Source organism: Drosophila elegans, unplaced genomic scaffold, assembly GCF_018152505.1.
Source record: "Drosophila elegans isolate 14027-0461.03 unplaced genomic scaffold, ASM1815250v1 contig_520, whole genome shotgun sequence".
Lineage (NCBI taxonomy): Eukaryota > Metazoa > Arthropoda > Insecta > Diptera > Drosophilidae > Drosophila > Drosophila elegans.
The window spans coordinates 2,648,128-2,661,699 of NW_024545903.1; the positions used below are offsets into that span (position 1 = coordinate 2,648,128).

Genomic DNA, 13,572 nt, shown 5'->3' on the forward strand with positions numbered 1-13,572 from the left:
TTCTTTTGACATTCTTAATAATTATTGTTTTTAAAACAATTAAAGTATGAAATATGAATTATATTTAAACACAGAAATCACTAGAGTTTGTAAATTAGATTTCTATACGGCTAGATTTTTAATGTATTATAATAAGATTTTACACTCTTTTACAGCTAGTTTCAAGCCCCTAATGATTTCTGTGCATATAAATGCTTATTTATTTAAATATTTGTCAATATCCATCCAGCCACTTGGCACCTCCTTATCGCATATTGCATTCCCTTTGCGTAATGCCGAACTCCCTCTTAATGATTATTTGCGGAATTTTTATTACAGCCCAAGGAACCAAGAACAAGAACGCGGGGCCTGTCTCAAGTACAATGAGACCCAAGTTTGGCCTGTTTTAATAAAAGCTTCTCCACGCATATTCCACGCTTAATTTGGGGCAAGAAACGCGGCACAGCCCATCAACCCATCGCAACTCCCCTCGAGCGATACGAGAACATAAATATTGCTTTATGCCCTGGCTCACTCGAATCGCCCCGTCCCGCCCCGCCCCGCCCCGTTCTGGCCATTCCGTTATGGGCCCTGCTTTATGCATGCTAATTTGTAATATGCATGTTCCTCGCTTTTGATCAACGAATGCTGAGGAAATATTTTCGCATTTTTCCATTTTCCATGCGTAATTTTTCTTCTTGGCAAATTTGCTTTCGGAATTTGGCGCGTTTGCCAGCAAATATTGCTTTGTTTCTACTCATTAGGTTTGGAGTTCGGGGTTGGCAAATTTTTTATTTTTTTTCTGTAGGTTGGGTCCCCTTTTCATAAAATATGCGAAAGAATTTTTTTGGCTCTCGTTTTGCTTTTCATTTGTGCCTCATTTAAATGGCAATTTATTGCGCCCTGCGACAAGGCTTTAAAGGCAGCCAGGAATTTTCACAGCAGCTGCGCTAAATTGCATGTTAAATGCTACCCAGCCCAACCCAAATAAGAAAAAAAAAAACCGATCTTGAGCATTAGATAAACGTTTTTGAAACGGCTTTGCCGGGGGTTGAAATGAATTAAAAACTTCAAAGCCCTCGCATAAGGAAACTCAAGGGAATGTCTGGTGTGCTGGTAAATAGTTTAACCACCGACAAAAAAAGTATGTACTTTGAAGTACGATTTGGGATTTGGAAATAATTTGATTTTAAGTCGGCAACTTGGTAGAAGGGCCCTCTCTTCGATTTCCGATTGATTTGCTGGGTAAATATTGCAACTTTTCCTAATTATAAGCAAGCCAAATGGTTTCTCAGTTTCCTGGGAATGTGCACAAAGGGGCTGTGCATTCGAAATAGTTTTCCTGGAAAGGCCAAAGAAAAACATTTGCCCGAACGCAGTGCCAGAACTTTCCCCACTCATTACTGTCGTCCCTGCTCCATGCTGTCATCAGTTTTGTGTCCTTTTCGGTGTGTTGTCTTTTGCACAGAGCGCACTCAAGCATTCATTTTTACGCTTCAATTTTCCTGCAAAACACACACACACACACACACACACACACACGCAGCCGGAGCCAAAAAATTGTTGACTAAATTATAATTTTCCATATGTGCTGCCTGCTTGCTCTATTCCAATTTCTATGTGTGTGGGTGGCTGTCTGGAGTCGTTAGTTAAAATATGAAGTCAGAAACTTGTCATCAAAAACACCCCGGGAAGCTAAAAAATGGCTGCCAAGGCTGCATGTGAAAACTTTGCAGACAGTTGCAGAAATCATTTTTGGCCATTTCCATAAGCGAGAGCGACTGAGATAGGCAAATTATGAGCGGGACAGCAGTAGCAGTGCTGCCAAATTGTCCTTTTTCGGACAGATCTGTTCTCACTAAATGAGCTTTACCGCAAAATCCAAGGAAAATCATTTTTGAAAATTATATTTCTGTTTTTGTAATTTAATAATTTTAATTTAATTTAATTTTTTTGCTTTTTCGTCAGAAAATCATTACACAAAAATTCATAGAATACAAAAAAAAAAAAAATGGTATCACTATCAAATTTTAAAAAAAGAACTATACATTTACCGTCGAAAAAACACATATAAACGACAATTGTCCAGGAAATGTTGGTTCTATTTAATATAATTAATTATAAAAAAGTTCTCTTTGTTTTGTTTTTTTGGATATCCTGTTCTGCTGTTGAAATGGGTAGTTGTCAGCTCTGGTGAGGCAACTTTTGTGGGGTTTTCGGACAGTCTGCAGCTGCAGCGGAAATGAGCTGAAAAAGTTGTGCAAATAGACGCCAGCAGACGTCGCAATGACGCCAGAAGTCCAGTCGACCAACCATTTTTCCGACCCCGCCGGATGCGAGCAGTAAAACAAACTGACAGCCTTGTGTGTGACCTCTCAGGGACCAAAATCAAGACCAATTCCCGCCACTTGACCAACTCGCACTTCGTCTGCGAAAATATTAGCAAAATGCAGTTGATTTCCGTACTTGAGTATGCAAATTCCGCGCCGCAAGACGTCGAGTGGTGCCAGCAGGAGGAGATTGGCTGGTTGGCCTGGTTGGCCTGACTGGGTGGTTTGTCAACCCCTTCGAAATCGCAGCCACCAATTGTGCCCAGCGGCAGCCGCATTTGCTGGTTTTGCACCAAACTAATAAGCGGATGCTGGGAGGCAGCTGAGTTGCTCTATAATAATGTCAACCCCCCGCAAGTTTGCCTCAAGTGGATTACGGCGGCAGGAGGAAAGGCTATTTGCCCGGGCACTGATCTTAATGGGTTGAGCAGACAGAGCTGGTTCGATTTTAATGCGCTATTACACATACCTTACTATGTCAAAATTAGTGCAGCCCCCTTTTGTTTTACACGGGATAATGAGCTATCCACGCTGGTTTTTTGGGGTCGGCCAACGACCTGGCATAACTCAAATGCATATTTTAATTGCATTTCACAGCCCAGGAAGTGCATATAAAAATGTCGGACATTGGTCGCAGCCTACAAAGTAATTAAACGCCGTCGCCGCAAAGCTAATAAAAATGTCAAATGTCAGACGATAAAGCATAGGCCTGCCGCACGCACATCCCCCACACACACACACACACCACACACACTCCCATGTGGGGGCGGTGGGCGTGTCTGGTTGGCATTCGCCATAACCGCAAACATTGCCACCGTTCGCCACTGGACACACACAATTTTATCAGGCGCCTACGTAAATGTGGGAGTAACCGAGAAGTCCTGGCGCCAGGTGGTGCGGTCCGTATTTCAGGGGATGTGAAGGTCCTCCCTTGGGTCCTTTAACCCCTTAGCCTTTTGGACACAGTTGCTGCGTTCTCCCGACTCGAAAAACGCAAATGAACGTTCAATTTATAAACCTAGGCTCTCTAGTTGGCATTTTGAAATGTTTTCCCTTACTCCGGAGGGAAGTGTGTTTTTTTAACTAAAAGCTTGAAGGCTAGAAAAGGCACTATGCCATAAATTGTTTAAAATTGAAAGAGTTTGTCATAAGATTTAGCAGAGGTTTTTGGTCTGTTTGAGCATGGAATTTGGGCACCTTTGGAAGGTTAAAATAGAAACGATTTTTAAGTTTAGAAATTCTATACAAAGCAATTCTTTTCGGATTTTTTATCAAATTTAGTTACTCTAACGGAGTTTTTCATTTAAAGCAAATAGTAATTTATTAATCAAAAAATGTTCATTTGGGGTGAACTAAGTAGAAAACTGCTTTCAGTAATTTTCCAAAAAATTCCCAACTTCGGTTTTGCAAACATTGACAGTTTTTCTTCGTGCAAATAAACACTAAATGAACGTTCAATTCCATCAAAGTTTGCCATTCCTCCCGACTTCACTTTCATCTTGTTTAACCATAATTCTGTGTGTTTGCCAACATCACTTAAAAGTTTTCTGACATCTCACTTTCACGGCCCAACGTAAGCAAACAAAAAATGCAAAAATTTATTAAATTTACAAGTGGCAGGTAGCCTGGAAAATAGTGCGGGGGGTAAAAGGAGTAAAAGTGAAGAGGAGAGCAGAGTCCTGGCAACTTGCAAGTTGGCAAACTGCAGGACAGAGCCGGGCCAAAACCCGAAAACTTTAAGTGGCACATGTGAAGCGATTTTTGGCAACTTGTGCAATTTGCAATAGCTGCAGGGGGCATAAAGGGGGACTGTCTCAAATTGGGTTGCTGTTTCATACGATGCTGTTCATTCAAAGTTCGGTTCCATCCACAAACACACTCACACTCACACACACGTTCTATATGGCAAACTTTGCCGGTCCCGGCCAAAGTATCTACGTATCCATGTATCTGCAAGTTGCAATCTTGCTGCCAGGCAAAAGTTGCCAACCAGCCACTCATTTGATATTGAAAGTGAAAGAGCATATTTAAATACGTAAACTAAGGGGTCGTGGCGGGGTGAGTGTGAGTGTGAGGGGGTTGGCAGCATTCAGCTTTACATGCTAGCTTAATTTGTGTTGACAACATTGCCAGCCATAGAAGCGCGCTTTGTAAATTTTCAAGATTTGGGTTAGAGATATTTACACGAGTTTGTAGGCAAGCACAATCAACACACACACACACACACGCACACACACACACACGCTGTTCTTCTGAAAAGATAACCCTGATATAACCAGAGCTGCACTTTACCTCCACCATATATCAATCTCTGTCTAGATCTCGGTCCGGTCCTTTCGCCACTTGGAGGTCATTGCATCATCAAAGTTTGTTTGGTCACTCCTAATGGCCCAGTTCTGCTCTTTCGGATTTTGTGGAGCAGTCCAGTTGTCCCCAAGCAATCGACTTTGAAGTCGACATACTTGAAGGGATTTCAATTAGGAAAAGTAAAGCATACTGTAGGTGTTTTCCAAGCGACAAGTATGCTTCTGATACACCGTAAAAAAAAACAAAATAAAAGGCAAGAAGCGATAAGCTGCTATATATTGCTTGCAATGCTCCAAGTCTAATCGTACCATTATTATTAAAATTGTATTATGTTAGGATATAAAACTTAATTATTTCATGAATCAAATCATTTGTCAGATAACTATTTTAACTACAACTATAAGAATCTTAAATACAATAAATTTGATTGACACTAAAACATTAATGGGTAAAATAAGAGCTGTTAAAGGTGCTTAAATACAAACTTAATTTTCTCTGTAGGACAAAGGCAATTCCATTTAAAATTCTTACCGCCACAAGGCAGCGCGTCTTAAAATCTCCTGGAAAACGCGTGCTCCGACTTACAAAAGCAGAACAAACCACACAAACACAAGATGACTTGCTGAAGTTTTCCAACCTTTTGGCTAAAACACAAACGACACGGCACCACCACCCAGTCCCCTCATTAATTTTTGAGCAGCTTAGGCTGGCCCGGAAAGTTGCCAAACTTAAGATAAATGCCGAAAAGCCTCGGACCTGTCGCCAAGTCGCATCCTTTACTGGGTTAACTTGTCATCGCGGTAATCAATAATTCAGCTGCCACCTCGCAGACAATAAATTCAATTAAAAGCGCCCAAAGGTGGCAAGCGCCCGTGCAATTGGCAAGTGACAAATGGCAAACTAAAAGCAGAAACAACCCGCTAATCCCTTTTTGATTGCTCAGCCCGAGCACGTAATTTCAATTTGAGCCCCGGACCCGCTCTCCTTTGTTTTTTCAACGCCCGGCAATGATTTCGGTACACAACGAGCCGGTCGGTTGGTAATTTTATTTGCAGCTTTTTGCATTAAGTGCACACAATGTTTATTAATTATTCAGGGGCATAACATGGTTCTCTGTCTACGTCCCCGGCCATCCTCATCCCCATCCCCATCCGCTACTCCTACCCGTATCCGGATTCGGATCCGAGTTCGAGTCCAGCTCGTGCTGTTCCTCGGGCAACCGTTGCATAATTAAATATTATGATTGTTATTTTCACTTGCTGCCTGCCGGATTGCTGTTATCTTAGCGTTTGCCACCCGCTCTCTTCCCATGGAGCTCTGCATGCATAATAACATTTGCCGGACTCTTAGCCGGAATTCAAGGTGGAGTCTAAGCCCCATGGGCATGTTTGGCAGGCTGTTTGTGTCTTCTGGCGCCGCTCACCTGAATTGGCTGGCACTAATCTGAGCGGCTCCACCATTTCCTTGTCATTTTGGCACTAGCAATTGTCCACAGAGAATATAGAGACATTAAGTGAGGACCACAATTTACAGAGGTTTTAAGTCTAAATATCCTTAATTTATTTAATACAAAGGTTTCATCCTAACGCTACAAACTTAGAGTTTATAAATTAGTAAGCTGGACAGAAAAATTTGCAAGTCCCCTTTAAAATTAGACATTTAATAATTAAAACAACAATTTTTTTTTAAAGTTAAATTTGAGGTGTGTATATAGTTATAATTTTAATTGCATGCCACCGCTAAAATTCTAAATTTCGTTGAAATCTAATTTAAATAAATGTTTGTCAAATGTTTGTCAACATTTAAAGTTATGATAGATCAAATGTTTGACCTAAGTTTTAATAAATTGTGTACAAACTAGGGTGTGTGTTTATATAAATATTTCATACCCCCATTTAGAAGCCACTTTTCGAAACAAGTTTGTTCTCTTTTCGCGTTTGAGACCATTCAAATGTGTAGCTTAATTTGGCTGGCTTAATGTAATTACATGTTTCTTTGGTCCATTGCCCGAAGAGTTGCTTTGGCGGATCCTCTTTCCCCGTTGGCCCTATGAAATTTGCATGTTTTTGCCCACTTTTGGGCACTAGACAACTTTTCCTGCCGGCATTTACAGCTGCAACAGCTGAAAATAAATATTTAAACAATAACAGCAACTTTGCATGTTCTACAATTGTTGCAACAACAATGGCAAAGGAATAAGGGGAGCAGACGCAACGAAGTCCTGCAGTCCAAAATAATAAAGTTTTACGGCTGAAAATTACTCAATTCCCGTTGCCCGAAAAAGTTAACTTAATTTTTCGTAGTTGCCTTTTGTGTGAAAACTTTGCAAAGAGGTGAGGCAGCATCACAACGACAGCTACAGAGGAAAACGTTTTACAACACTTTGGCTGAGGAGTGGTGGATGCTTTTTGGAACGCCGACTTCACCCCATTGATTGCACCGTCGCTGAAAGCTGTTGTCCTTTTTTCCCCGTCACTGCATAAAATGCGTTTGCATTCGCAGGGAACGAGGACAGTGTTGGAAAGTGGCCTCGAAAGCAAGAAAAGAAATAATAACGACCGAAAAATAATTGAATTTTCGCATTCATTCGCGAGCTGCAATTACTTGGGGGACAGAACTTTTCACTGTCTGTACCGCTTGTTTTCGAAACTTGTTATTGTTTTATCTGGCATGGTTTCTCTCTGGTAAAATTGAGTCCTTGCCAGCTGCCTTTTCCCCTGCTGATGTTATCGGTATTTCACGCAAGGATTGTCTGTAAATCCATATTATTTGCAAAGAGTAGATCCAAATCATTCCCATGCCATCGTCGTTCCCCAACTGCGGGCAATTCAAAACTCATTTCTATTTGGCGCCCCCGGGTGGACGGAGTGGAAATCAAATTAAAAGTCGCACCAATGACCAAAGCACTGACCTTGGGGGCACAGTCGACAGCCATTCACCTGGGCTCTGGGGTAAAATGCTTGCACACGGCTCACTGGCTACAAATCAAAATAGAATTTAAATCTCTTTGAGAGCCCGAGTGAATAGGATGCTGGGTACGAGGTAAGAGGCTCATGCAAAAATCATTTTTGGCTGTCAAATAAATTACACTTTTTCCACGGGGGGAAAAATGGGAAAGGGAAGGGGAAAGGGGAACGGGAAAGGAGAGTACTGAGCTGAGGCTCGACAAAATGGCGTTGAACGCATAATTTGGCAGGCAGACACAACCCTGCCGCACTTGCTTTAATTGATTTTACAGTTAGTCGCCCAGGTCCCTTTGCAAAAAGGGGTTTCTCTGGTTATAAATTTGTGAGTGTCGAACGAGCTCTTCGATTTGTTTTTGTTTGTGTCTGCCAGCCTGCCCGCCTGCCCGCCCGCCCAACACTCATTTGCACTTAACACTTTCGACCATTTTGTTTGCCAGGGTCGCCATTGCGGCACAAGTTTATGTGGCAACCCTTCCTCGTTCCATTCCATAAGTCTCTATCTCAGGGCGATGATGAGGAAAATTGCAAAATGTCGAGCCTTTTGATAATTAAATACGTTGTGCAACAACGGACGAGGTGGCCGAAGACAAAAAAAAAGTCGAGCTGAAAGGGTTGGCACATGTGTCTAATTGGATTGTCGCCGTGTTGGCCAACACCGTCAGGCCTTAGCATCTCACTGGGATAATCCCCGACCCTGGGCACACGGCCCACATAAGTTCCACAAAATTCGCTTTGGCGCAAACTTTTTAATGAAGTTTCGGCGTTCTTGGGCCAACTTTTCCTTTGGCCCCACGACATGTTGTTCTCTATTTATTTTGATTTTTCCCACTCCACGCGCAGCGTTTACTTATCCAGAGGTGCTGATCGTCCTTGCAACGCTGGGTGCGGCAGTAAGTGGCACATTTGTCGGGTGATACGCTTTTAATTAGTGGCGATGGCAATGCTGATGGCAATGGCGGTGGCGGTGGCGGTAACGGTGGCCGTAAACTTTTCGCCCTGGCTTTAATTGCAGCTGATGCCATGCCATGCGAAGCAAACTTGGCATCGCAGTACAGTTGCGCCGGAATTGGCTTAGCATGTGTGAAGTGCGACGTAGCAGGCTTACGGAAGTTTGCTTAGGGAATCTCGGTGCGAAAAGTTCTCAGGGACTGGCTAACGAGCCAAAGCTGCGCTTACTGGGGGAGCAAAATCACAAAAGTTTTCAAGAGTGAATCGGCTGCGTTAATCCTTCGCGTTTCTAATCGCCTTGCCCATCGTAAAATTGATCAGTTTTTATTTCCTAAGTGTTGTTCAACATATATCAGATAATATTTTTAGGTTATCAACTTTGGGATGAAGCTTTTCGTGCCCTAAAATCGAAGCCTCTAAAGTATTTTACAGGTATTTTAAAGGAAAGCATCAACAGCCAAGTCGATACAGACACATCCTTACGAGCAGCGAGAGTATTATATCTATTTTATTTTGTATGCATGTCGAGCCCGTATAAACAAAAATTAAAAAAGAATACATTTTTAATGTTGATGTAGTTTGTGCAGAGCGTGAATAAATATGAAAATGGCAAAGTAAATAGTTACAATTAAAAAAATAACAATAAGGAAACAAGGAATGATATAAAAAGCGTTATGCATAATATTTGTTTTTATTAAATAAATAAACACAGGACTCTCATCCAACAGAAATGGTAAAATTGAATTGCGGGCCGAAGCAGGAATATACATATGATATAGACATATAATTTTTCATTTGTATTAAAATAAGTAAGGTTTTAAGAGAGCCGTGTTGGAAAAATAAATATATATGCATCTTACAACATTTTCATCCGAAATATTCTGTTGCAATACAATTTATTGAGAGTATCTTCAAGGAGAGCTAGCTTAACCCCGATACTGTTGTTTTTTTTTTCCAGGCGCACCCACAGTAATGGCTCTCAATGCCACGCCCATCGCCTATCCGGGATCGCCTTTGCACCTCAATGTGGAGTTCTGCGCCAATCCTCCAGCTCATGCCGCCCGCTGGTTGCACGGCGATCGGGTCTTCACGCCCGGCAACCAGTACGGCACCACAGTGCTGGCCTACGCGGTGAAGGTGAGTTGAGATGGTAGCTGGGGGAAGTCCGCAACAGAGATGTAATCGATTTTCCCCCATCCGCAGGATCTGCCCACGCCCTTCTGCAAGGAGGCGCGACTGACGTACGTGAGCATGCACGAACGTGTGCCAAGGACCTTCTACTTCATTGTGTCCACGCCGGGCGGCGTGGCCGAGGCGGTCTTCAACGTGAACTTCACGAAGCGCCATCGACAGCTGTCCAATTCGATTGACGATGACGACGAGGAGGAGGAGCTCAATAGGCCGGAGCAGATCCACTTTCCCGTCTTCAGCGGTGGCCCCGCCAATGGGCGCGGCGGGTGGGCGCCGGCTGCGGCCCTGGTTTTCGGCCTGGCAATTAGAATCAGGCATTAGATTTAGAACGGATCGTGTGAGACTTAGAGCTGAATGAATGATTTCTTTGGGAGTGACTGACGCGTTTATTACACCGAATGTTCTATGTAACCTAACCCCCTTATGGCTAAGCATATGTATGGATTTACCCAACTACTCGACATTACCAAGTGGACTATGCTACGCAACTACTACTCTTTATAGCAATATGTATGTGTATCTGTAACCGATTTAGCCAAGCATCAAAATTGCCCTAGGCTAAGATCCCAGGCCCATCACTATCCTTAAAAAGAAACACTTTTCTAGAAACCCTCCCTCAAAAATGAATAGACTCTTTAACCCTAAGCTATTCAAATATTTTTACTGTAATCCCTAGCTGTAACTGTAACTGTAAACGTAACTGTAACTGTAACTGTAACGGTAACTGTAACCTTATCGCTGTATGTCAATGTGTATGAGTGTGCGCTTAACTTAAATGCCAAAGCCAGAAATCGTAAGGACAAGTTTACAATTCTTTGGAAAAACATTGTTAAACGTTGATTATTACGAATACTTTATGTTCCTTTTCGATGACGAAGAGAGATCGAGAAAGCGACTGATTTTGTTAAATATTTTCAAAATGTTTAGTACTAAAAGCACAAGGAGATGAACTTATAGTTTAATATTGTAAATGAAGAGGCGACAGACGAAGTAATACTTACCAGGCACGAACAAATTCCTTCCATTTGAACAAAATTTGCCCCCGAGCAAAGAAACTGTAAGATATTTTGGGAAATGAAATTAAGCGAATGATCAAAAAAGTTTTAACCTAAAACAAATTGGGTTCTATTAAGCATTAAATCGCACCTTATGGTTTTCTATGATTTTCCAATCGTTTAAAAGGACCAAAAACAAATCGTTTCCATTTACTACGAATATTTTTATAACACAAAAGTAAGCAAACTTAAAGCCCCAAAAAAAAATGAGAGACCCTCCACATAAGCGATAATTGTATATAAATGTTCAAGTAGAGAATTGCTCAACCCAAAGGAGAAAACCAAATATTAAAAATATGATAAAAAGTGTTAAATGTTGTTTGAAAGCAAAATTAAAGCGATTTAAATATCATATGTAGCGGTTCCACGAGTAAATTAAACAGTAATGTATGTAATATAACAGAGTACAGCCACATAACTATTCGATTACTAGCTATTGTAAAATATTTCAGTTTAAAGATCAAAAAGAGCCGGCGAAATCGTTTGCTTGCACATCATTTTTTGTACAAAGCCCAAGCTTTTGTAATTTATTTCATAGACGATCTAAGCTTCAGATTATTCTATATCCTATGCGCAATAAATATAATTATTATATATCGGTAGGCTAAGGGATCAGTGTAAAAAACCAGAAATACTTAGAAGAACCTAACGCCAATTTAAGCCACAGCAAAATTAACATTTGCAGAATTCCAAGAATTCTGGCAAAGAGCGAAGAGCATTGTAAAATGATAAGTTTAAATTGAGATTTAATTAATCATTAATACGAATATACATATGTGGAGGAGTGTGCCCGCAAGCATATCTGTATGTGTGTACCCTATGTATAGTTCTGTTTAGTGATTTCGCTCCTTGGGTTTATTGTCAGCAAAAATTTGCGAATTGTATGAACAAAATAAGCAAACAAACACGTCGTCATGTTAACTAACAAATAACTTACTAAACAAGTGAATGTGCGAACAGTGCGTACTGTATTTATGATTCATTGTGTTGGTAATATTTACAAAATATTATTTATAACGAAGCCAACAAGCAACAAACAAACAAACAAACAAACATATATTACTAAAGAAAATATTAGCTCCTAAGTGCAACACAAACCGAATGTGGCAAATTAATTTTAAACCAATGAGTAATTACGATACGAGTACTGGAGACAGAATGTTCATCTGTAGTGCAAAATGTTTGGGAGTAGGGACACTAATAACCCATACAATTACGAATACGAATACGAATACAAATACAAATACAACAATACGTGTTACAATAAGCAGAAACGGTTTACATATATAAGTCATAGGCCCAAGAGAAATGTAAGCAACCACCACCAACAACCACAAGAAACACTTTTAGCCGTAAACGAAGCCTCGATGAAGGAAACCGAAGCCAGAAACTTTAACCGAGGAGCGGAGTAGGCCGGATAATAGAAATCAGAATCAAAATCTAACTCTTAAGCGACCCCGTTCACTGCCCAGCAATGCAGTAGCTCCGAATTCTTGGCTAGGGTCAGGCCACCCGGCCAACAAACTGTTACATTTAAGCCAGAGTCGAAGAGCAAGTGGCCTGGTGATGGGGGCAGGAAGGTCAGGTCAGGGCAGCCTGCCGAGGAAATTTACAAGTTTAAGTGACAAAGCAACAAAACAAAATAGCCAATTTAGCATAAAGTAAAACACAAGCCGAGAAGAATGCAAATAAAAATGCAGATAAAAATGATAGGCGAGGGGAACGGCAAAAATAAACCAAACAAAACACCACACACAACACAGAGAAATGAAAATGAACATGGAATAAAATTTAAAAGCAGAGAAATGCAACAAAAAGAAAATTGCTTTAACTTGATGGGGCTGGGGCGATGGTGGGTGGTCCAATCCAAGGGCCGGAAAAGCGGGAAAACTCTGCAGAGGAGTCGCCAACACACACACATACACAATCAATCAGCAGCCAGCAACGCCCGTCATTAAGCAGCAATGTGGAAAACAGTTGAAGAAAAACAGTCAGCAGTCGACGATGAAGTTACTCTGGAGTCGGTAATGGGTAAAAAAGTAAATAACTCTACTCATTTCTTAAGTGGCTATAAAACTCTCAGTTTTAAGCTAACAACAAATGGTTGGTTGGTAAGTATCATTCGTTTAGGTTGAAGCTGTACAAATATAGGGAAGTTTGTAAGTACTTTTTACCGGAAATCGGGTTATATAACATTTTAAAATAAAAAAAACACTTCCGCTGTAATTAAGTTTAAAGTCGTAAAGCATATTTATGGTTTATAATCGCTTATTTTACTAAACACAAAAAATTACTTTTCTTATTATTTTTGTTTTTATGTAAACAAATAATAAACTATTGAATCGAGTTCAAACATCATGAATAGATTTTTTGCCACAAACACAAAATCGAAAAAAACAGCAATCTTCTCGCACCCAAGGAACACTTTCCATTCCCTGCACTGCCACCAAACATTTGCTTCCCCGTGGGAGTCCACCAAACAATTGGCAAGCTGAACCCCGACCTGAACGGAATGCCAATGTCGCTTTCTGCCAGTGCTGGCATGCACTTCCAGTTGCAGTGGCAGTGGCCATGGCAGTTGCATCAATATCACTATCAACCAGGGGCCAACGAAAGGGAAAGGCCAGCCGAATGCAGCTTTTGGGTGACCGCAGGCTCGGCTCGTTTTGCGCAAAGCAGATTCCGGTTTTTGGTTTGGCTCGGTTTGGTGCATTGGCCCAATCCCAATCCCAGTGCCAATGCCAATCTCGAACCCAGAGTTGCGTTGTCAACACCAGCAGCCGAATCGGCAGCAGC

The 13,572-nt window shown here is 41.3% G+C and overlaps 1 protein-coding gene across 1 annotated transcript in view; it reads left to right on the forward strand.

The window, feature by feature from the left end:
- Window positions 1–12,578, forward strand: part of LOC108149850 (irregular chiasm C-roughest protein) — a 126,952-nt gene extending 114,374 nt beyond the window's left edge. The window contains exons 11-12 of the mRNA XM_041709872.1: window positions 9,489–9,667; window positions 9,734–12,578. Coding sequence (XP_041565806.1) covers window positions 9,489–9,667; window positions 9,734–10,042 — 488 coding nt within the window. The 3' untranslated portion in view covers window positions 10,043–12,578. The remainder of the gene's footprint in view (window positions 1–9,488; window positions 9,668–9,733) is intronic.
- Window positions 12,579–13,572: the final 994 nt, after the last annotated feature.